Source organism: Crocodylus porosus, unplaced genomic scaffold (genome assembly GCF_001723895.1).
Source record: "Crocodylus porosus isolate Cpor-Errol unplaced genomic scaffold, CroPor_comp1, whole genome shotgun sequence".
Lineage (NCBI taxonomy): Eukaryota > Metazoa > Chordata > Crocodylia > Crocodylidae > Crocodylus > Crocodylus porosus.
In genome coordinates, this window is record NW_017728886.1 from 90,909,817 (window position 1) to 90,935,702 (window position 25,886).

The following is a 25,886-nucleotide window of genomic DNA, read 5'->3' on the forward strand; positions in this document are numbered from 1 at the left end:
GTACACACACACTTATGTCTTTAGTAAGATGCGGGGGGAAAGTGCCAGTGAATGTAGTGTTCATACACATGGCTTTTTCTAGGAATTTATTTCAATGCCATTTTGGACTCAGAGTCCAAATTGCTGCAGGTTAGGCAAGCTGCTACCATGGCTTGAACAGATGGGTAACTATGGAAGGGAAAACAATTCCCCTTGTTACAAATAGTGTTTAATATACTATATAATAAAATATGGAGTATATTGAAAGGAAGGGATTGTCCTTCCCCGTACTGCCATTCAAACGTTTCTCATTCAAGCCTTGGTTAATTATACTTTTCTTTTTCTTCCTTTGTCTGCCTTGAGGGTTATTTTTTGAACTCTGGGTCTTGTCCTTTTTTTCTTTTCAAATTATATTTGATTGTTTCATTCAGAAAGGTTATGCCATGTCAGGTCTTTCCTCTTCTATGTTTTTTTTAATTCTCTCCTCACCAGTAGGAGAAGGCTCTCAGGGTTCATATATGAATCTATGAGCAGCCACACTCCTCCACAATCATATTCTGAATGTCCTTTTTAATGATGTTCTGTCCATCATCATAGTATAACATGGACATGGGCCGCAGCTTGGTCGGCACACAACAGGACTTCAGGTTGGCAAAGGGGCTGTGGCCCCGCATTCGGTAATGATTGATGACAGTGGAATGGAAAGACAACGATGAGCCAGAGGTGCCCGCTATATGGCTGGGGCACTCACCTTCGCAGTAGTTAGCATGGTAACCTGTGGGTGCTATGATCCAGTCACTCCATCCAATGTCCTTGAAGCTGACAAAGAACTGCTTTTTGCAGCAGATGTTGACCTTGCCATCACACTCCAAGCCCCGTCTTCGTCGTCTATGCTGGTGGTCCTCTGAATGCCGGGCAACCATCATCAGGAATGGTCTGTGGGATTGTTCCTTCTCCTCTTCTCCTGTAGATTCTCCAGCTTCCTTCTCTTTCCCTTCCCCATCATCTTCCTTTTTCTTCTTCTTGCCCATTAGCACCAGGCTGGCACCAGTCTCTTGACACTGGTCACAGGAAATCCGCACATCCAGGGAGTTCTTGCCTTGGTCCAGGAGGTGTTGCACACTGTTAGAGACAGGGAAGATATGCCAGGTACTTTTACGGGTGTCCACTGCCTTTTCAGAAATGAGAGTCTCACTCTTTTCACCTGTCAACCCCACATCCTCCACCTCTTCTGCCCCTTCAAAGTTGCCTTTGGGCTGACGCTGCTGCTGGTATAGTTGGATGGTCACTTTTGTTCTGCTCCGGTTAGCCTTAGAGACTTTCAGGAAGAGCCACACTTCAGCATTCTCCACTACTGATAGTTCACTGCCTTCCCTGGATATCTCAAAGTGCAATGTTCTCTTGGGCGTGCCTGAAGTTAATAAAACATATCAGAAGAACCAATTAATACAGGCTTTGTTTTCTGGGTTTTTTCCCACCATCAGAATAAAATTGCTCACATTATATTTAATATTAGATACTCCCTATTTTCCATTATAGCCTTTACCACCCACCCCATCTTCTTCCCTTTCTCCTCCAGTGCTACTTACTTTTTTTGCTCTGGTCATTTTGTTTACTGCCTGACTTATTTTCCAGTATAAAACTCCAATGGCAGCATTGTACCATGATGGCAATAATCTTGTATGTTTATTCATGTACAGTGTTTCATGGCAAATGGGCATTAATGGCTGGCTAGAGATTCATTTTTGTTTACCTGTCATTTTTTATTACTATGAACCCAAATGGGAAGAAACTTCTGTAAATATCATTCAAACCATATTTAACACACATACAAATCTGTGCTTTGTAATCAGAATTTGGGAGCTAGTTCCATCCCCACAGAAGTCTTTGGGAGTTTTGCCATTGATTGAAGTGGGGGGAAGGACTTAGCCTCTGGTCTTTCCTTATGTAAATTAGCATTATTCTTTATGAAGATGTTATAGTGTCACTAGCTTCAAAAACCCTAGAAATACTGAAATATCACTGCTAGCATCAAGAGGTTTTCAGGCATGGTTTTGTGTTCTGCAGTAAGCAAATTCTTCCTTCTGTGGAATACTAGCTATAGATTCTGTTCTTAATTTAACACACTCTGCTCTTTGTGATTATAGTAATGGTAAATCCACCGAGAAATGAGCTAAGGAAAAACTGCATATTTATGGGGAGGGTTCTTTGGCATAGATGTATAAACTTGCTGAGATGTCAGTGATGATAATTATAATGGTGAGGGGGAGTTTCTTTGATACAGACTTCATATCCCTGGCAGAAGTTGAAATGAATAATGAGGGCTGTTTTTATTATTTGATCACTAGAGCGTGAAGAAGTTGAGAGAGAATGAATTAGCTGGGGGGGTTTAAAGAGTGGAGGTTTTCTTTTCTTTTTTAAAGTCTGTGGCATTCTAATTTGTAAGGAAGCTAGATATTTTTTAGACAGGGGAAAATTCCAGTGCTCCAGGGAAAAAAGGACTATGCGTTTTCAGTATGGCAGGCAGTGGGATAGACGGGGCACAGGCTTGGAACTGATGAATGCCTAACTTCATCAATAAATCAGGATGGGTTCTGGACCCCTTATTTGTACTGAGCAGCACGCCATTCCATACTGTGGCAATGTGTGACGCTAGGCGGGGTATTATAGTTTTGCCCATCAAAAATCAATGCCTGATCAAAACCAACGTGATCGAACCAATGCAAGAGAAAGAACATGTGACAAGTGATACTACATTAGCAAAGTTGCATTATCTTTTTGCTCTCCAAGGATCTGAAATATTAACTAACTCATTCTCACAAAAGGCTTTATATCCCCATTTTACCTGCGGGGAAACTGAGACAGAGGATAAGGGGCTCACTTATGGCCACAAAGAAACCCTATGTAAAGAACTGGAGTTCCTTCTCTAAAACCTCTGTGCATGCTGCATGGCCCTCAAATCAGCCTTCTGCTTTCGTTCTCTGTGAAGTGCCACTGAGATGTTCAACTTCTCTAGATGGAGTTCCCAGATCAAAGAGACAGTCGTTTCTAAATTCAAATGGCCAAGGGCACAATGTTTTGGTTTTGTTTTCCTTCCAAGTGAGAGTGTGAAACTGTAGCCTTAAACTGTCAATGGGATAGGAAAACACATGGCTTGTGTTAACTGTTTCCCACGGACTTTGATGATACCTGTCTCCAAAGGAGGTTAAATGTGATTCTCATGGAATTAAACAATGAGTGGGGTACTTCTTACAAAGCCGTAGCCTTTTTCTCTTAATGAAATGAAAACTTTGGTAAAAAGAGGTTAAAGAAGTCGAGAAGAGGCCATGCAAGCTGACAAATACTTTGACATGTTGTAAATATTTTTAGAATGACAGTGTCACTCAGTAGTGATTGAAAGGTGATGATATGGACCTTCTTGCTGCGTCAGAGTTGGTGCTTGTGCTTCCATTTTGGAAGTTAGATAATGGCAAAGCTAACTGCTGTATTAGAGCAGAAGGCTCGTGATATATATCTATATCTATATCTATATAGATATATAGAGAGATATAGATCTATCTATCTATCTATTAACCAAAACTATAGGTGTAGATATCTTAGGAATGTGGAAGTATTGACATCTAAGCTTAAAACAGATCTGAAATCAGCTGAATCCAAACCCAAGTGTAAGAACACCTCAAAATTCTGGATCTGAACTTTACAAAAATTCTTTGTGCCCTTTAAGATGTATGGTAAACATACCCTTTATCACATACCTGCCTTTCTGAGCACAGCACTTAGAGCAGATGTGAGACCATGTTGTACCTTAGCATATAAACAGTATCTCCCTCCATGTTCTGTGTTAGGCACCTCAATTCAGTTCAAATGCCTGCTCTGCTTTTTAAACTGCCTGCCTTGTGCTCAGTAGTCTAGTAGTAGTGGTTAGAGCAGTTGTGTAGGTAAAGGAAAACTTGGATTCTAGGCTGGTCAAAACCTGAAAGGATTGCATCTCTCATTTCTTAAGAGTGCCCTAAACACAAGGCTATGAGCTAGGCTGTGTGAGAGCAAACTCCAGGCTCCCTGATGAAGATGGTTCACTGTGCAGCCAAGAAGGAAAGCGACATGGGGAGAGGAAGCAAGGGAATGTGACACTTTGACTCAGTGATGAGGATTCTCCCTGGAAGGGGAGAGTCCTGGATTCCATTAGTTTCTGCCAGCATAATATCTGTATTTCAACCAATGGCTGAGTAAAAAAAAAAAAAGAAAATGCTGGGAACAAGTAAGAAGGGAGATGGAAGTGCTTGCTGCCAGGAAGTGCTGAAACCACTAGGCTACAGTGGCTTTCTTCTTATCCTTCTGACCCCATGACACTTGCACTCTTGTCCCTCTTGGCTCCCCAGAGGTGTGGTGCTCAGTTCCTTAACCTCGCTAATGCTATAGCCTGGTGGTTAAGGTGCTCTCCTGGGAAGTGGGAGAAGTGGTTTTGAATTCCTTCAGGGTGCCTAGGTTAAAGTGAATGCTCTACCCACTAGACTGGCAGCAACAGCAAGGCCTTCTCAAACTCCTCATATCAGTGGAAGTCCCTTGAGGGACTCAAGCAGTTGCTACACTAGTTTGGCTCACTTTTGGGAAATTAAGTGTTAAACTCCTCTTAATTCCCATTTGTGCATAGCAAATAAATCTGATCTTGCCCAGGATCTCTAGATCTTTTTAAAGTAGTTTTTCACATGCTCATGTAATTCAGCAAGTTGAATTATTCACTAGTGATAGTAATTAGAGCTACATAGTTTAAGTGTTTGAATAGACTCGCATTGCTTTTGCACAACCCCATTCCTTAACTACTGCAAATTAACACAAGATCCACTCTAAAGCAATAACAGCATCACCAAAATTATTTAGACATATTTTCATACACAAATAATGGATAGAAATTCTAAGGAATGGCAAATGAAAGAGGGTCAAAGGACTACGAAGGATAAAGCAAATCCTTCATGCAGTCCTAAAGCCCTCATAATTTAACTAAAAATATTTTATAACATAGAAAGAATTCTGTCTTTCTCAGTAAGCTGGGGATGAGAGAAAGTTGAAGGGAGAACTAAGACTGTCAGTGTTAAGAAAAAAAATCAGAACTCTTTTGAATTCATCCCGCATTCAGAATCAGTTAATTGTGACATTGTATAAGCAGGAAGGAACGTATGGTGAAAAACTTAAGGTCCTGATTCAGTGTTTTCAAAAATTCATCATGTCAGGCAAACACCCACTGAAGTCAGTAAGAGCTCTGTCTAGCTAAGAATGTAATTAAGACCTTAGGTTTTGGTCCACTATGAATTCACTGTACAGTAGAAGTTTTTATGATAAAAAAAGCCTATGGATATCATGTGCTGAATTCTTTCCTGGGTCTTTCAAATGATAGATTTCAGGGTCATTTGTTTTTTGTTTTTTTCAATTTTACTCTGTTTCAGTAACCTGTCCTTTTGGTTTCAGTTGAAAACCTTACATTATGCTTTGGAAAGTTATGCTGCTTGCATACATAATCTTCTGTTGAAAAAAGCATGCTTGCATACTCCTCAATAACAGGAAATTTACTGAACCCTTTGGGTGATATCATTTTGTGAAAAGCACCTAGCAGTACTTTCATTATCCCTTTACTGTATTCCTTCATCTGCCATGGCTGCTTTTCAAGATGCTCTGCCCATTTCCCAACATCCTGCTCCTCCTGCCTGATTCATGTAGAAAGGCCTACAGTCCCACATTGGTGGCTGCAGCACTTCACTTCTTACAATCAAGAATATTGCCTGAATTGTGGGTTCTGTTATCATAATAATAGAAAATTCCTCAGAAGGGAGAGAGAGGGACAGGGGGAGAGAGAGAGAGAAGACAGTCTTATTCTGGAATGCCAGAACTGACTCTTCCCCATCTTTCTCCTCTCAAACTTCAGGGAAATCTTTATCTGAAACCACATCTATATTGCAATATCCAAGCCAGCCTTTCCCAGAAAGAAGACAGTGATTCTAAGGGGCAAAGGGGCATCTTCTACCAACCTAAACATATTGGTAATATTGTGAAGAAACTCTAAAGTATGCAAAATCCATTTTATTTTTAGTTTATGCTTGCTACATAAAATTTTAAAAAATGGATTTTTTGATTGCTTTATAATGAAATACATATGTTAACATATCCTTTATAAGGAAGACATTATTCAGTCAGAAGGAATATAACTAACACTATTTGGCATTTTAACAGGAGTGTGCTAATATCCCTTTTTAACTTCAATATTGCTTGCACACCTTTAATGACCAAAACCTGAGCATATGCCAGTTACTGCAGCTGCCCAGCGGCAAGTGGTTAAAGGGTGATGTGAGGCTGCTCGTATCAGTGTTCAGTGGCCTAGCACAGAAGTCATCATTTCTTTCCACTGCAGAAGGATGCATACCGCTGAAAAAAATTGTGTATTGGGACTCCGAATGCTCTACCGGCTACAGAATTGATTTCTGTGGTTGACTTCCACCAAAGGAACGTAGAGGGACTCTGGGCAGGTCACACACCAACAGGGTATATGTCTCCAGGGATCTGGTGGATCATCAAAGGCCAATCTTGCCTTTTGTGAGCAGCAGTGCCACATTCACAATTCACTCTGAGATCTCAAAACAGAAGCTAGGAGACACCTGGTGCTGAAGTACACTCTGAGGCTCATACCTCCTTCCCTTGGTTCTACTGAATTTCAGTCCTTTCATATTCTACCAAAACCTATTTACCTGGGATTGACACTAGGATCAACACTGGGTACTGTTTGGGCTATATGCACCTGCACAGATAGGGCTAAAACTATAGATTTAAGAAGCTCTTTTTAAAATAATATAAGTTTATCATGTTATTAAAAGCAAGATTGTGTCTTTCTTACTGCTCACCCCTCTCCCTTGTTATAAAAAGGATGCTTTTTCCCCAAAATGACACTGATTATACTTTTGACCATTATAGTAAGGCTTATTCCTAATTTCTCTTAATATACAGCATTCAGTTTTGCCTTAGAAAAATGCTTGCTGTATATAAAGGCACTGTTGCTTTAAATTTCCATTCTTCATAGCCGTTTAATTTTGAGTAGTTTTTATGTTTTACTGTAAGTGAACTTTGTTTTTCCATACAAAGAAAGCTTTTTTGGTTTTTTAAAGCTGCTAACTTTACTACTGCCTGGGTTTATTTAGATTTAGGGGCATTTGTACAGTGTGCCAATATGTAATTGTTCTGAAAAGCATCCTTCTCTTTACTCCTCATTATCGTTCCCCAGGAGACAGAGAAAAAGAAATAGGTTTCTAGCAAGGTTCTTCTAAAAGGAGTGAGAAGAAGAGTGCGGTTATTGAGAGGTAATTGCTCAAAATGTTTACTAATGAGTGACTGCTAGAGCTAGATGAATTGTTCACAGCATGCAATTTATCCAGTGAATTTAGCCCTGTTACTGTCTGCCAATTATCCCTAAGCAAATTTGTTCATTATTTATGGTTATGCAGTGGCACTTCATGTGAACCGATTTCAACCTATGGGTCACTTGCAAACGATTTGCTCAAAATATTTATGGTTTCTTATATGTCACTGGTCACCAGAGTTGCACAGTTCTGCGTCTGCTCCTTGATTTGGTGGCTATAGCTAGTAAAGAAGGGAGCAGCAGTTATTGGAAAGTTGCAAATACCTTATCTTCCTTCTCACAACCTTTGTTTTTCAAGTAATGTAGGTATTTGCAAGAACAGCCATTTCCAAAGATTCATGGGGAACCCCCTTCCTCCCCCTGCCACACACACTATCTATTTATATAACTATTCATGGAAAGACAAATCAAACAGGTACAGTCAAGGTCAGGCCATTTGGAATTTGAGTAAATACTACTCTAGTGCCCAATGACTTTGATCTGGTATTTTGTCAGAAATTAACATGGTACTTATTGTCCATAAGGGAAACAATTTATACCCACCACCTTAATTACCTCACTAGATCTGATGTTCCTCCCTTACATCACTTACAAATATATATTTTTAAAAAATAAGAAATCACGTGTACATCTAAAATAGCTGAAGAAATGTATAAAGGCAATTCCCACAACAATGTTTCTGTAATGTTAAATTATAATGGGTTCCTTATTTTGCAGGCAGCATTTTCTTGCATTGTTAATGCAGTTTCAATTTCTAACATGAAGTAAAATGGTTGGAAGCTACCTCTGTCCTTTTAGGAAAATATTACATTTTTTGTGCATTAACAGCCACGTCCCCAGCTCACTGAAGTGAATAGCAAAAAATCTACTGCCCTCAAATGAATTAGTATTTGACCCCAAAGCACATTTTCCAAAGCTCTGATGCAAACAAAATTGCCTTTACACCTCCAAATCCAGATATCCACATATAAGAATATTCCACCCATATCTGTGTACACATTTATGCACAAAGGCATATATGCGTCCATATAGATAATGGCATGCATTGGAATGTGCACAGGGATTTGATATGGATAAATATGCACATACATATATCAAAGTGCATATGTGCATGTGTTGCACACATATGCATATACATTTGCAAAGAATGCATGCTTTATTGCATGTATATAGATATGGATGCGTGCATATATTTGCATACATACAGGCAAATATGTGCATGCAGCTGCAGACACTACATATGCATGCATATCTGGACACACATGCATGCAACTGGGTGCTCTCTCTCTCTCTCTCTGATATCTTTTCTAAATGAATTCCCACCTTCTTGGATCTGTCTGCATTTTTTTAAAATTGTTCGTAAACAAACCAGCCCTTGGAGATACCTCTCATTTTGTTTGAATAAAGCAGATTGGTTAAGCATGGTTTTCCTTTCACGGAAGTAACTTGCTTTCATTTGTTAAACTTGAAATTTTTGATAAAGTATGCCATAGCAAAAAACAAAATCAAGGGGAAAGAGACTTGTTTTCCAAAAGCCAAGGAGACTGCATTAAAAAAAGACACGACAAAATCAGCTCAGCTGATGATTCACGGTCACATTTCTCAGTGTCTGTATAAAAAAAAAATCACTTTTGATCTCTCCAGATTTCTTTGGCATCCAGCAGTTTATCAGTTTTATCTTTCCCCCCATTTCTCTTTGCCTATTTCCTTACACTGCATTATTTTACTTGTAGTCTTCCACTCCAGCAAATTTCTGCCTTTTAAACTATGTGAGAGAAACAAGAGCTCCACTCAGAGAAGCTACAGATAAGCACAAAGATCTCTAGGATTCAGGATCCAATTAGGTAAAATAGCAGCTTGCAGGAAGGTTAAAAGCCTTTGGAGTGTGCCCTCTTGTGGCCACTGAGTGTTTCATTGTTCAGCAAAGGAAAATGTACCCCTAAATAAGGGTCCTTTAAAAAGACAATCGATGGAATAATTTAAAGAAGGAGAAGTGACCTGCCCCTTTCCTCCCTCCTCCAAAACCTTGCCAGGAATGACAGGGCTCCTTTTCTTTCTAGGAAAAGATACAATTTAGTCTTTATTGTCAAGCCAGTTCACTCTTGAAATAGATACAACATGATGCAAAAAGTTAAAAGTGATATAAATAGCTATCACAGTTCTCATTTATTCTTGACACATGTCTAATGATGAGCTTTGGGATTTCATGCTTCCTCCATATAGCTCCCTTCCCCTCCTCAGGGGCTGACATTAGCTACCCATTTCATTACTAGTTTATATGCCAGGATCATACGTACATGGCAGTATCTCAGAATGGTCTAACAAGCGATCTACTTTATATAATAAAGGAGTCAGTAGATTTTATGAGCGTTGGCTATCTAAGTAATGGAAACATGTTGGCTTTGCTTGTCAAGAACATGTATGACCCCTCTCCTCAAAAGACAATTTTTAAGACCTTGAAGTAAGCCACAGAGTTTTGGCAGAGCTGTGCTCACAGCCGAACTAATCTCAGTTAGTAATCTTAGCTTGATATGTAAGTAGAAAAATCATTTTCATGTTTTACTTGTTAGAATGCCAAAGGACAGTAGGGTGCTTTTGTAAACCTTCGTCCAATACTCTTGGTCATTAGTTTTTCAAAGATCTGCCTAAAATTGTTGCCGTAAAAAATACCTGCCAAGAAATGTGCTGATCTCATGGATGTGGAAATACCTGTGCTATAGATGAATTCAGTATATTTACCTTCTTTCCCCCATTCATCTGCATTTTCTATCATTTTGCATTTTAGTTTTTTTCTGTTATAAAATATTACTCCAAAGACATTTTTAAACCATAGAGTAGATGTACTGAATAATGTATGTCTATGCACTGTATTCCTTTTGCATATCTCACTGCTAGAAGACAGTACCTGGGGAAAAGGAAATGCTACTTTTTTATGGCAGTGCGTGTGAAAAGACAACATGATTCCTGACAGAATAAGGGATGACAGGATTATGTCAGGTCATGCTCAAATCAGCTAAGATCTAAATACAACTTCCTTTTTCCACCAGCATTTATATGAAATAACATTAATTGACATGTTCCTATTTATATTAATTGTTTTTTCAATCATCTCTTTTTACCTGATGTTTGTTTCTAGTAAGAGAAGTGAGGTTGATACTAAGATGATAAGAAGATAGCATATTTATTCTCATACCTTAATGATGTAGGTTTTTACTATGTATACGCTTACTAATTCTTACAGCCATTGAGGATGCTCAGGGATCTAGGTTCGGTTCCTGATTTTTTTTCCCATATCCATATTTTCTGACCTTAGGCAAATCACTTAAATTCTCTTTGCACATATAAGGAAACTGAGGCAACAAAGTAAATAATGCCATTTTAGGATGTGACATCCATCTTTACAAATGAGCCTGTGTTAGAGAGAGTGGGTCTCAGGCTTAATTAAATCATTGGTGTATGTAAAGCACTTTGAGAGCCCTGGATATTAAAAATACAAAGTATTTTTGATGGCTGTTCTTTTCATAGACAAAAAAAAATTGTGTTCAGCAAAATACAGAAATGGCTGATAGCCAAGCCTATGCTATCAATATCACCTATTGAAAGTCAATGTTTAAGCCTCAACTGTTGCACATCTAATTTACGCAATACATTTTAAGTTATTGCTTCAGTTTCTTCCCAACTATATCTTTAATAGATATAGAACAAAGACCCAGGACACCTCAGAGAGAGAGACCCAGGCAAGAGAAAAGCTCACATGAAAGCAGGGTACCTCAGTGCAGCAGAAAAGGCAAGAGAATACAAACATGCACAGCATGCTCTGGTGAACAACCAAATACTGCAAATCATGGTAAATTAGCTTTGTTGTTAACACTGATAGCTCTACATTTTGTAAACGAAACTGGTGATGAGTGAGCATTCAGTAGTTTTCAACTGATAGATTCGTAGCTGGACTATTGGCCAGTTTGTGGGCAATGGCATGTTTATCATCGGTCATGTGACTCTGTGAGCCAATTTGATTTGGAGTTGCAATTCAAGGGTGTCATATTTAATAGGCGTATATCAAATTCAGAATTCCTTTGTCAAGGCTCAGGAGAGACAATAATGTGTTTACAAATGATTGGGAGTCATGCAGTGCCCAGAAACCACTATTCATTCTATACGTGTTTCACTGTTCAGAGAGAGCTGTTGAAAGCCAGGTAGGGCATCTGCTTATTAGAGAGTCTAGTGAGCTTCTGGTTTTAAAAGCTGACTCTTAAAACAGGTAGAAATACAATGGGTCCTAGTGACCACTTGCATCAACATCGTTTATTCAGTCTTTGAAATGGAGAGAGCACAAGGAAATAAAAGTAGGAGCTTTTCTAGTGAAAGAACTGATAACATGTGCATTGACAAGGACACCAATTGCAAAGGCAAAGGCTTCTAGTACGATTGGACACCAGGCAGCTGGAGGAATGTCTGTTCTTAAAAGCATGCACACTTCTGCGCATGGTTTTCCTGCAAACAGAACATCTGAGTCAACAGGTTTTCGGGACTGGAAACTCTGAGTGTTGTCTTAATTGTTTATACTGCCGCAGCAAACTTTTAAACAAAAATGCTTGGAGTTCCTGTGCATACTTTGCCTACCATATGCTGTACCAAACAAAACAATGACATTCTTTTAAAACTGTCTTGGCAACAAGAAAAATGCTTTGGCTAGACAGCATCTTTATAAGAGTTGTTATTAGCTACTTCATGTCTATCTAGAAAGGTGCTACGCATATAGGAAGACGTAGATGATCTTATATATGTATAAGTATTCATGTGTAATACACACATATACACACACTTGTAGATATATGTGTGTGCGTGCATTGTGCATGTGTGTGTGTATGTGTGTGTATATATATATATATATATATATATATGTATGTATGTATGTATGTATGCCTGTACATGTGTGCTGTTTTACACTGACTTCTGGTCCCACTCATGTAAAGGAGGGCTTCACAGCTGCTTTCTATAGGCATGTGATAAGATTTGGAGCAACTAGTTAGTAAAATCTATAATCTGCACTGTCCAGTCTGAAGAATTAGGAGAGCAAAATAGTTCCAAATGCACCCTATCAAGGTTGCATTTTGGGGCAGGGAGTGCTTAGAAACAGAATCTTACTTTTTTCCAGCAAGCAAAAGTCAGCATTCCAAATTGGATCAGCTACAACTGCTTGCCCAGTTCTATTGAAGTTATCTGACAGTTGCTGCAACACTTTATTGCCTGAGATGCTGTGTTAATTAAAAAACAAAACCACCCTCTCGCTTGTATAAGTCAAATCAGTTCTTTATGATGTTATACTTACTGATAGAATTTTTACAAGGAAGGGTTTGTTTTGAAAATAATATATAGCTCCCTTTCCTCAGAAACACTCCAGGAGGTTGCAGCCTTCCCTTTCACCATCAACCCTGTGATCCAGTATTTTAATGCAACTGCCCTGGTTTCACACATCCTGGCACAGTTTGAAGGACCCCTTTGCAGCTTGACTTTCTGCTCAAGATTGGTTAGATTGCTTCCTCACTGTTTGGCTCTCTGAGTTTAACAAGTGCAGTCTGTAGCCAAGACTAAATCAGGGAGAATCAAATTCCTTCAGCCTCCCCCCTCCCCCTCTCCTCCCTCCCCATCCCCATCCCCATCCCCATCCTTACCCTACAACCTTACAGAACACATTGTTGGGGAGAAGGAAAACGTTCATTGCAGTTCTGGCAGAGAAAGATATTTCACAGTATTTCTCTTTCTAGCACCCACCTGATTCTGCAAATGTGATGATTTCTGAGGTTTGCTCCACAAGTTCATTCATTTCTGCTCTTCTTCCAATGTCATCCTCTATTTCCACAAAGCCATCCTCTCCCACCTTCCCCACATGGAGTTTCTTGATGGCATTTAAAAGTGCTGCCTTGGGCACTGGCTGGGTGATGTTAGGTCTGTCCCTCAAGTGCAACATGTTCAGTATGTGCCTCTTTACTGCTTCCACCATCTCAGGTTGTGAGTTGGGCACATCCTTTGAGAGCGTGGCAAGGGCACATGATGGGCAACTGGTGACTGAACTGTGTCCCTCGAATCCTGGGGTTGGGGAACTCCTCACTATAATCCAGCAAAGCACCAAGAAAAATCCTCTCTTCAAAAGCAAAGGCATCCTGGCAGCAAAAGTTGTTGTGATTCCCTTTTAAAAAGGCCCTGCTTTTCCTCCCCCTAAACGCACAGGTTTTTTTTTTCTTTTTCTTTTTTCTTCCCCCTTCTCTTTAGCAGATTCTCTGGAACAAGAACAAAAAGTTTTCTGTGAAGTTCTGTATGCAGGTTCCCTCTCTGAATGCAATAAGTGCTGTAGATGTTTGTGGCTGTCAGGGAGAAGAGTTCTGACTCTGTCTCAGAGTAGGAGAGAGACAGAGAGAGAGAGAGAGAGGACGGATTGGCCTAAAGTGAGTGAGTGAATGAGAGAGGGAGGGAGTTTTGCCTGTGAGTAAAGGCTATGATTAGGAAGGGGGAGGAACAGCCAAGCTGCCTTCCTTATGCTCATTGCTCCCCTAACACACACCTCTCTTCAAATATCACTACTCATGTTTTCTGCCCTCCCCCCCCTTTTTTTAAATCTCTCCCACTTTTAATTTTATTCATTCTCTTCCCCCCCCCTGAATCCCCTTTGCTATAATTCCTCCTCTTTTCTTTCATTTCTTCAACAGCATCCCGAGTTTAATTGAACCGAGCCAGCATGAATGAGAGAGAAGAGTTAAACTTTTTAATAAATACCTTGCTCTCAGCCCTGTCCACTATTAGAAGGATAGCAAGAGATGTTGAATGGTGTGTAAATGAGAGGGAGATGAAGGCAGGGAATTTTAATGTTTGGAGCTGAACATTGTTCTGCTTTGAATGAAAGAGAAAAGATGCCACTTTTCCATGCACCTTTAAAAGCTCAAGGTTATCAACACTGGCAAGAGATCTGAAGGGAGCAAAAGAAAACTTTTGTTTGGGGGGGCTCTGTAATACATTACACATTTTACAGCTGCACAGTGCAACAAGGAATTGAAAATCCCACGGAACAGACAGGGCTGTGTATATATGTGTATAATGTTAAAATACTGCCCTCACATCAAAAAACATCCCTACTACCATTTTCCCGTAAGATCACAGATATATTTCGGGTTGGGGTTAAATCCAGCAATGTCTGAAAAATGCTTTGAAGATGAAAAGTGCTGGATATACGGTAACCAAGAACTACGGTCACAGTTCAATTTTTAGTCAGTCCTAACTCAAGCAGATCCCTCATTGATGCCAATAAGGATTCTGGCTGAGAAAGGTCTTCTACATTTGACCAATCGGTCTTAGAAGGCACTTTTTTGTACGTCTGCTTCATTCATTCAAACTAGGTAACACAAATCGTAATGTCAGAAGAGGTGATCGCAGTCACCTCATAATTATGAGCTGGCCCTTCAGCTAGTGTGAACAGATACATGCCAGGTTATACCAGCTAAGGATGTGGCTCCAGGTTTAAAAATCATTATCCTTTTTGTTTACATCATTTCACGTACTTCAGCATTTTCCACTTTGTTCAATGCCACTTCTTAACTAGCTGAAGCAAAGTTAGAAAACTTCCTCATCTTTAAACTTTATAAAGGAAAAGTTAGAAAACAGTAGATTTCTGGCCTCAGCCTTTTGAGATTCTTCCTACTGGGTTTCAAAGTTTATAAATATTTTTAGGAATACTCTTGCTCTTTCTTTTTTTTACTTTCTGTCTGCCCTGTTCATATATCCACAGGCTCTTCAGGTATGTTTACCTTCTATTTGACAAGTACAATTCAACATACTACCGGCAAACACGTTTCAGTGGAAGAAGTAACTTGTAAATATAAACATTGTGAGGTCTCTAATTTTCCTAAGAACTACAGGCACAAGATCTGGGAGGAGGGGCAAAGAATGGAAGTTAAAGTAAATGAAAACTATAGAAATACTTGATCAGACAAGTGAAGTTTTACAAATGCTATACACAGCAAGGCTTCCTTTCTCCCCCACTCCTCACCACGTCCACCTACCAGAGGCCTTTTTGTAAGTCTTTCACTATTTTAAAGGATCTACAATATTCCCTCATCTGTGCTTTCTGACTTTAGTAACTATCCTGACACATGCTGTCACATATACCAGGCTGTCACCGTTTCTGTTATAAACCCTACAGCTATTCTTATAAACATAACTTTGAAACACAAACCTGGCCATCATACATCTAAAAATCTTGGAGCTCATAACTAGTCTATAGTTTTGAAATTGCAGTGTCTTTAAGTGAGTCTGAAACAAAGCTACAGGTTTAAAACACTGATTAGATTGTCTAAAATGAAAACCCGTGTTTAGGGTTGCAGATGTTTACAGGTAAAATAGATATATAAACAGATGACATTTATCTAGCTACGGATTTTATGTAGCTTCTCTCAAAATAGTATTCGTCATAAAGTACAATGTAGGTGTATATTAGTATGCAGCTATAGGAATATATACTTCATTTCTTATCTTCTGAGAGTGTTAGCTACCTAGCTATGCACATTATATATATATGTAATGTATGTGTGTACACGTGCACAATGTATTTGTGTACACACATACATAAACACATGCACACACATATTACACATATTGGTGTTTTTGGATTTCAAGCTAGAACAGAACTCTACATTAACAAAGTTTTTAATTAAACATTTAGATTGGTTGCACATATTGACAAAGAAACTGTATTGTGGACACGTATATGTTTAAGGTCGATCCAGTTAGTCTCTAAGGTGACACCCTGCTCTATCTCCTGTCTAACTTCAGACTAACACGGCTATCATCCTCTTTGTTTAAGTTTTAAACTCCAGATGAATCTGATAACTATAAAATAAATTAGAAGCCAGATATAAAATTAAATATGCTATACATTTCTATGCATACATTCATTACCTATGTCTATGACAACATACGATAACATGCAAATGAGATAGAAGTTTTAATTTAAAAAGGAAAAAAAAATCAGATTAATTTTTTTTTTACCTCTCTAGTCCTCACTGTGTTAGAGACTGCTGTATTGTGCACTAAGAACTGCTCAAGTTCCTCATTGGTATTTATGTGGAGCTTTATACTGTACTTCTTGTGTGTACTGTGTCAGTGCAAAGTAAGTGGGTTGAAGCACACTGTTTCATTGGTTAATCTTGTTACATCATCAGTTGACTTTTTTCCTGTATGAGACATACTTCTGGTAATTATCAGATGGAAACTCCTAATTGTGTAGTATGACACAAATATTGTAAAAAAAATTGGATCCTTCTTGTCATATAAAGATTACAGCTTTAAAACTACAGCAAGCATGATGAGTCAAGGAGACAAATTTCAATTTTTTATATTGGTTAGGCACATTGGTAAGATTGTATTAGTTGAAACACTGTATTGGTCAGACATTTAATTACTACTCAGTGACTTATTTCATTTTGCTTTATAGTTAAAATAATTGAAATTCTGTTTGCACATTTTGGATTTAAGGAAAGTCAGGAAAACTAACTTAATTCATGGTCATTTTGTGGTGTAGATGCTTCTTTACCAGGTTAGTTTTGCTTTCCTGTTAATTTAGGGGTACTTTTAATGTTTAAAAAATTTGGATTATGTTAATCATGTCACTCTTGTTTGATTCGTGTTTCTTCATGTGTAGATCTTATCACATATTTTTAAAACGATTAACACATCTAAAAGTTATTGTATAAATAATACCACCTACTGTTTGTCTTGTAAGTCATGCTGAATTTAGCGCTTGCTGGGTGGGGGGGATGGATTGGCTTTTTATCTCCCTTACATTGCTGAAGATCAAGAGGAACTCCAGTGAGGTCTGTGGAATAGCACAAAAGTAGACCATAGGCAAGGTCAAAAGTGGGACCAAATCTTTCTCCTATTGTACAATTTGTGCTGGCTTTTTTTGTGACGTAGTTTATGACAAAGGGCACAGTCCTTACTCATCCCAGCCACTCACTGGCTATAAGAATATCTCCATCATTCAGATATTTTTGCCCTGAACTAATTGTATTTCTCTATCATTATCATTGTTGACAACTTGACTATGATTTTTTTAAATTGATCAGTAAAGGAAAATTTAAAATAATCAGTTCTAATTTTACAAGGAAATGTTCAAAGTAGCATAGGTTATGGTTTGAGGGAGAGTGGTTCTAATATAAGCCATATTCACATGACTAGTTTGGTAAAATAACTAAAATTAGGAAACTTATGACTAAATAGATTGTTTTGTTTTCAGGTTTAATATGCATTTAATAAGTTTTCAGACTGCCACATGGTGTGGAGCTCCTAAAAGATACATCAGTAGGTGCCTGTAATCTGTGGCATTCAGACTCAAGAGTTGCTGTCAGGAGCATTTTCCCTATAGAAATAGTGAACCAGATATAAGTACATCCATTGTGCAGGAGTATGCACACTCTTTCCTCACTCTCAGGACAGGATCTTTAACCCCTGAAATAAAGTTGGACAAAGGAATCACTGCAGCTTGAAATTCTGTTTTCATAGAGAACAGCAAAATTTACTTTTTAACTAGGTTCCTCATGTCCAAAGGTATCCATCCCCAACCTATTTGCAATGCATTACGTCCTGGTTGTACCATATTTGTAAATTTGGCAGCAAATATGCATTCAGCAACAGCCCACATACCATGTTGGTTTTATGGATAGAGGAAAGGCTGGCCAGGAGGGATATGAGAATTATCTTCTGGTAAGAACCAAAATATTGTGAGCTCTTTGATTCAACCCAGTTACTATGACTGCAGTAATACCTGCAGCAGTGCAGCCTTCTGCCCCAGCTGTTCTGTTCTACGACACAAGGTGTGACTCTCTGTTCAAATGCAGTATACGATTAGAGAATCGACTACCAAGTGAATCACACACCAACATATATATGATATATGATGTAATAAAGTTTCTGGAGGGAAAATAGAGTAGGTGAAAAGATTATTCATTTCAGACCGTACTCTTTACTCCCTCAGGAAGCTGATACACAGTTACCAAACACCATGAAAACTTTTTGATGACTAATTTTTTTTCACACCCGTTCCTCTCTCCCTTTTTCTCTCCGCCCTCCCCCCTCCGCCCCCAGGTCCATTCATTTCATTGTCATCATGTAGTGTACCTACAGCAACACCTGCTGGCAGTACTCTGGGAACACTGCTGGAAAGACCCACTCATCTAACTTTCACACTAGTTACCATTAGCAAATGTTAAGCCACATTAATGAGCTGCTTCAGTTTTTACCCCTTCTTGTCACAAGGGCAAATGGTCCTGGGAGCAACTCTTGATTTTTTTTTTTGGCAACTCAAGAATCCAGATATCCTTTGCTCATTTAGTGCAGCTGGGATTTCTAACTCAAACTGTGGTGCCAATGAAGGAAACTACATAAAAATATCTGAGTGATGCTGGACTTACAAGGCTGGCTTGCAGGCATATTCTGGTTTTCTGCTCGATTCAAAAGAAAACCCCCCGAAAAGAAATGGGGAGAGAGATAAATGTTAGTATAGTAGCAACCTGTCTCTCTTTCCTAATTGTAGATTTTAATCCTACAAGCCACTTGCAGAGTGGCCCATTGCCATTTCATTATTCACCTAGTTGCGGCTGCATGATTTAGAGGCTATTTTAGAACCCTGAATTGTACACAAGCGTATTTGCATGTCTCAGTCCTTGCTTTGAAGAGCAGTCGCTAGAAAACACATTGGCACGGACTGCTGTGCAAATCAGCTGGAATCTCATTCTGTTGTACCTTATTTTACTGTAATTGGGGAAAAAAAAAGATGAGCCAGAAACTTATATTTAGAAGTTTTGTTTCCACTTTTATGTAAATTGACCAATTAGGGACAGTCTTTCTGCTGCTGCTAGCTCTAACGCTTATATGTTGCTTGGGCGGAGGGGGGAGCACTGTTTTCAATCATAATTGGTGAGCTGGTCAAAAAATAAAGTTCATTTGAGGAAAGGCTTCAGTTCAGAGTAGGGGTAAAGAATTGCTTTCATGTTCTCCCCTTTATTTTGTAATGGTTGTTGACATATCTCTTGGAACAAGATAACTATAAAAATACTTATACAACAGGGTCTGCCTTCAAAACTGAGAATAAGAAAAGCAAGTGTGTTCATTTTCCTTAAATGGTGTCTTACACTTTCTACCCATGCTATTAATTCATCGCTTTCTTTGAACAATGAGCTATACCTTTAAAAGAGATATTTTTATGCCCATGGATTTTTTTTAGCTGCAGCACATGCATGGCCATTTTCTGCTCAAAAATAAAGCCAGGAGATATGAAAGTATTAAACAAGTGACATAAAAATGTTAGTTTGAGAAGAAATGATACAATATGTTCTTTTGCCAGTGTTGGCTTAAAACATCCCAAAGGGTGAAAGAAAAAAGTTTATAGTATAAAAAGACTACAGAATAAAATCATGACTGTGGAAAGTAATCAAATGAACTTGGTGTTCACATTACGTGCTGTGCTTTCTCTCTCTTATGGCAGGTAAGTCTCCAGTATGTTGCTGGGCTAATCATTTTTCCTGAAAAACAGCTCTGTAATGTGGAGAATGTGTAGAGTGATATTTGTTTCAAAGATATTTCAAGAGACTGTGATTAGGGTTACATCAAATGATTTAAATTAAACAGGGAGATTGGCAAACATTGCCAGTTTTGTGGAGCAAGCCCCAGCCTGCAGATCCTGTTTGGTTGCAAGTTAGGTGAAAAGTTTATAGCCAAAGGCTTGAGCAGCTTTTAATAGTTAATAGTAAAGATGTATTACAATTATTTTTTAAAAGCTCATATAATTTACCATATCATTTAAGACTCCAGACCTATTAAAGAAAACAGGGGCCAAACTCATTCTTTGTGTAATTCAACTCAAGCCAATGCAGCTACATTTGGGATAAATATGAGCCAAGTCACAATTAAAAAAAAATGGAAATTCAATCACCTCTTTTTCTTTGACAAATATGGATCTCCATGTTCTGTACCCCTTTTAATACAAGTAATAGAATTGCGGCTTACAAAGCAGTGTTAACACATCTCCCTACTGTGTTTTAGCTCTAAGGGCCCTAATCTCAACCCAGTTAAATTCAGGATGTTTCAGGATACGATTTCAACTGGACCTGGATTTGATTTATGGTAATAATATCAGTCCTTACTGGATTAAGAAAAAAGGAAGGCAAGAAACAAAACACAGAGCTCAGGTCAAAGATACGAAATTTTTAATCTCACCCTTCCCCTTACACCATAGCCTGTTGCTTTATGTGAGTCTTACGGATCTAGCTTCTATGAATCTATGAATCTTCACGTGCCCAACTTCACTGGTATGAACAAGGGTAGCTCGAATGACTTACTAGGCCAGCGATTCTCAATGAGGGTGCCATGGTGCCCTGGGATGCCTTAAGATCCTTTCAAGAGCGCCACACAGTGTTAACATTATTAGATGTATAAACATGATTCACAAGATAACCTGATTTTAAATTGAAACACATAGCATTACCAACATTTTGACCTGTTGTGGTCTTTGAGTTCCTTGCAACCAAAGACTTGGCTGGGTTTTTTTTCTGTAGTCCAAAAAATGAGTGAAAAGCAGCAGCTGGCATTTTCTGAGGGTTGTCTTGAGCCTGACAGACGTTCCTCAGAACTGACACTGTTGAGAACCACTCTTTTAGTTCATTTTTCACCAGTTGAGAATTTGACTTGATATCTTGCTTTTACTTTTCAAGCAGCAGTGTCTATTATTAGTGATTAGTTGCTTGTTTTTCACACTAGGTCTCTGTTTTCATCTTTTTAAAAAATGGTCTGAATTCATCCCTGGTCTAACTCCACTGTTGACAGAGATAAATTTTGTCTATTATGTGTTGGTCCCTTTAAGTCCCACCAGTGTGGGATCTGAATGAAGCTTATAAGCTTTTCTATTTTGGGGGGCTAAATTCAATGATAAATTATGCTGACAGACTCATCACAGGTTTGTGGTAGTGAATAGGCGACCAGTAGAAGTTGTGGTGTCACACAGCAACCAGGATCCCTTCTCTATCAATGTGGACTGTGGGTGACTAGCACAAATGGAAAGGTTAGCTGTGCTGGAAAAGTAAGTTGATTTAGTGCATCAGTACTGAAGTGTTTGCTAAAAGTTTCCTGTAGAACACACTCCTTGGGAAATATAAAAATACCATATAGTGAATCAAAAGATCTGGGTTCTGGACAAGGCTTAGCCACTGACTCATGAGTAAATTCGGGCCAGTCACTGAGTTTCTTCCTCTTGCAATTGCATTTGCAATTAGAATAGCAATAGTGACACACTTTGAGATCTGCTCATGAGTAATTAAGAACCAGGTGGTGGGGGGGTTTTAAGCTACCTCTAGCTGCTTTCCCCTGACTTTTCCCCCAAGAATGTGGCCAACAGTTGTAACAAAGAAAACTGTAATGTGTGAATGTATGTCTTAATGCTCCATTATATGCTGTTCTAGTTCAGCTTACATATATATATACACACACACTTGTAATATATATATATATATATATATATATATGCTATTCTAGTTCAGATTTTATCTTGATATCTTATATAACTTTTGTATTTATATCTGTCAATCGATCGTTCGATCTATCTCTTGAAAAAGAACTAAAAATCAAAATAGAAAATTAAATGCAGTCCAGATTCTGTTTTTATTACCCCTACCATACCCCTACCAAGAATGAGGGGAGAACACTGTTGAATTAATTATTTGGTTCGACTTTTTTTCCAGTTGTGAAACTGAGAATTCTTACTGCAACCCATGCAATCCCAAGATATTTGGCATGTTACAGAACAATAAACAGAGGGATAGCTCCGGTTTACTAAGGAGACATCTAAAAAGACTTCAATCAGGAGAGAGTGAAGAATTAAAAAAGCTAATTTCTGTTATGGATGCCCCAACCAAAGGGGGGCAGTTTCAGGACCCTGTGATGACCAGTTCAGATCTAATTCCCCCACAATTTAGGCATTATAAAGTCCAGAATTTTTGTGCCTCCCACTTCTGGTATATAGAACAGTTGTAAAATTCAAATCAGGGCTTGGATCAGAACTCTTCCAAAATCTAGGGATGTTTAGATTTGAGGTTTGGCTTGATAAGTCTGGCAATGATATTTGGTCCACAAATCTGGACTGCGTTCAGCATCCCCTTCTGCCTTGCTATTCACTTCTTAAAGAATGATTTTCTAATGCAGCTTCATGTTTGTGGGCACAGTTTTTCACATGTAGTTCATTACAGTGACAGCTGTAGCTTTTAGGATACTTAACAACCTATTTGTCCTAGCAAGTCATGTTGCAGCTACCTAATGACTGTCCATTTGCATGCACCGTAAAGCAGAAGTACTTGTATTATTGGTGGATGAAAAATATTGTCTGCCAAATTGGAAGTCTGATGAAAAACTGCCTTTAAGGTACCTTGTGATAGCTGGGGAAAACTTAGGGTTGATATTCTTTAATGATGGCCAGTTGGCTAGGATGTTGGTTCTTCAATAACATTTGTGCTCCAGCTATGAATTTGTAAACAAGTTATTTTCTTTCTTCAATATGCTTATTGGTGTCATGCCCTCCTGATGACTCCCAAGAATGACCTGCTGAGAGGGGTGATGTAAGGTAGCTTTTTGCATGCAAACAGGGCTTATCACTGTGACCATGTACACATCTTTTAATTGCTCCTTTGAAATTGCCCATGCAAAGACAGTAACCATGAATCTAGGAAAGCCGTATCTCATGGAAGAGATGAAACAATAAAATGCTCAAATGTTTTTCATAAAGTCAATTTTTCTTGGTTAGTTCTAATTTTTACTTCCTAAATTGAAATTTAGCTCCTGCAACCAGTGCAGAATAGACAACCTCATATATGGACATTAAGGGCACGTCCAGACGTGCGTGGTCATTTGGCTGCCCAGGGACAAGTAGTGGTGGCACGCCTTGCGCTGCTGCTTCTTGTCCTTGGGGAATGTCTGTGCCATGCGTGCCTTGGCACACAGCAAGTTACCCCGAGTGGCATAGGGCAGGCTGAGGCCAGCACTGTGCTGGCTGCAGCACCCTTACCTGGGGTTCTGGGGGACCTCCCAGAGCTTCAGCCACAGTGATCCAGGGGTAAAAAAAAAACCGCACAACAAACCGCAGAGCAGAGCACGCTCAAGCAGCATGCCATTGTAGCATGGAGAACTCGAGACTGTGCAGTATGTGGCACTGCTAAAAATGCTTTCAGCACCACATACCGCATAACTTTGCTCATCTGGCCGTGCCCTAAGAGGGCAAAAGAGAGGGCAGTAGAAGCAGCAGCGTCATAACCTTCCTCACCTCCGTTCTTGAGTGATTAAAAGGTTAATTCATTCTCTCTGCCCATTCATCTTGAGGAGGACTGGATGATTCTATGATTCTATGACTGTCAGTAAAGTTGCCAAGTTGTGCTTTTCATGATTTGAACACCTGCTCAGTAGAAGATGGACTTCTGACACATTTTCACACAAGCCACAATATAGCTAGTCTGGAAATGACATTTAGTCATTACTGTCTCAAGTTGATCCAAAAGTGAAAAGTGCTATCTATGTCCAAATGCCTCATGTCTAAGCCCCTGAACCATCTAGTCATTTTTGGTTAGTGGTTTTAAGATCAAAAGCATTTTATAGCTACTTAGCATTATTATTATTGGTTAGCTTTGATCAAAGACAATGAGAAACATTTCCTCAGCCAATATATCTGAAAAAGTACGTCAAACTATGGTTAAGATAAAAAATTAAGAAAACATTTTTCTTATATTTTAGACTGCTTTCTCATCATATCTAAGAGCTGAATCACCATGCAGTGCTGCCCTCAATATGTAGCTGCAGAGCTGTCTTTCTGAATTGCAGGTGTGGGCTGAATATCTTAATATTTATGGGAAGTGTACTGTACATCATACTCTGAAAATAGAAACAGGCCTGCGGGTTGGAATTTCAGAATGACAGTTGAATCTGGAAGACATGAGAAAGTTCGGAGAAGAATTTGTACATGCAGCTACCTAATTTCCATTTCTGTTTGTGGAGACAGAATTATTTCTTGACTAAATGGGCAATTAGCTGTGCAGTATCCTGATCTACACACATGTAATGAACTATTTACAAGTACAAATACAGATTTTGATGCACATAAGTGGAAGTACTTAGGAATATTATAAGATGCTTTTAGAGACTTGGTGAAAATGTAGCTCTTACAGGAAAAGTAGATTGTTCATAGATACATTTGGAGATTCAAGAACAGAGAAGACTATAAGAAAAAGCATACAAACTGACTTATAGGATCCTTCCTCACCAATAAATTAAGCAAACAATAAAGTAACTAGTTGGTATCTACAAGTAGTAATACTACTTGATGCTTACCTAGTATTTAACAACATCAGAGAGCTGCACAAAAATTAACTAATTGATCTTCACAATACCCTTGTAAAATAGGTAAATATTATTCTTATTTAGCTTAGGGAAGTGGCGGGCAATTATTTTGAGCAGAGGATCGCTTACTGAGTTTTGGCAAGCTGTCGAGGGCCTCATTGGTAGCCCCATCCCATGACAGGTGTCCTGCCCTTTGGTTGCCATCTTGTGACTGGAAATCCTGCCTCCTAACCCCTGACCTTTGCCACCAGAAGTCCCTCCCCTTACCCTTGGAAATACTCCTTTCAGCAAGGGGCTTTGTCATCTCAGAACCAGAAAAATACCAAATTATATTCTAAAAATTGAACATCTACAGCATTCATTAATTTGATTTTAAAAAATATTTTTGTCCTGATTGAAATGTGTTTGTGTAGTACACATAAAGGGGATTGCACAATAGCTTAAAACGAAGTTTTACTCTTGTATATTGTGGAGGGGTGGGGAACATGGATATAGGTTTGTAAGGGACTGTTAGTATGTGGGGTCTGGGGGAGTGTGTGGATGAGGGAGCACGTAGGTGTGTGTGGGTATGTGGGGTGTGGTTGGGTATAGGGTTTGTGGGGATTGTGTGTGGGGGAGGGTGGCTGCAGTGGGGGAGGGGGTATGGGTGTGGCAGTCTGCATGTATGGCAGTGTGAGGGGGGTGTAGGTGCATGTGTATGGTGGGGTGTGCATGTGGGACTCACTCGACAAATACACAGACACACACACTCTCTGTCCTTCCTTCACTGCAGACACACAGACACACACACACACTGTCTCTCCCTCCCTCATTACATACTCTCTAACTCTCTCTGTCCTTCCCTCATTGCTCTCTCTGTTTCTCTTTTCCCCTCCCTCATTGCATGGACACATGCGCATGGGCACACACACACAAGCACACACGCCTTCCCACTCCTGACCCTGGGGTACCTGCATGGTGCCCATACTCCCACAGTCCAGCAGTGCAGCCAGGGGCCATGTGGTGCAGAAGCAGTGGCCAGCATGCAGGGAAGCAGTGAAAGCTGCGGCAGGCAGAGACTTCTGGTTGGGAGGGGCAAGGATATGAGGGG

General features: G+C 39.2%; 1 protein-coding gene across 1 annotated transcript; it reads right to left on the reverse strand.

Moving 5' to 3' along the window:
• Window positions 1-355: 355 nt before the first annotated feature.
• INHBA (inhibin beta A subunit) lies at window positions 356-13,862 on the reverse strand. Its single transcript, XM_019539069.1, has 2 exons — window positions 13,154-13,862; window positions 356-1,390 (listed from the first exon to the last, which is right to left on the reverse strand). Exons 1-2 carry the CDS (start codon window positions 13,539-13,541, stop codon window positions 504-506), a joined length of 1,275 nt encoding a protein of 424 aa, XP_019394614.1. The 5' UTR covers window positions 13,542-13,862; the 3' UTR covers window positions 356-503.
• Window positions 13,863-25,886: the final 12,024 nt, after the last annotated feature.

Excerpts from the sequence above, each read along its gene's own strand:
- INHBA (XM_019539069.1), bottom strand. The coding sequence starts at position 13,541 with ATGCCTTTGCTTTTGAAGAGAGGATTTTTCTTGGTGCTTTGCTGGATT. Across the intron at positions 1,391-13,153 it reads CATCACATTTGCAGAATCAG|GCACGCCCAAGAGAACATTG; the intron begins GTGGGTGCTAGA and ends TATTAACTTCAG.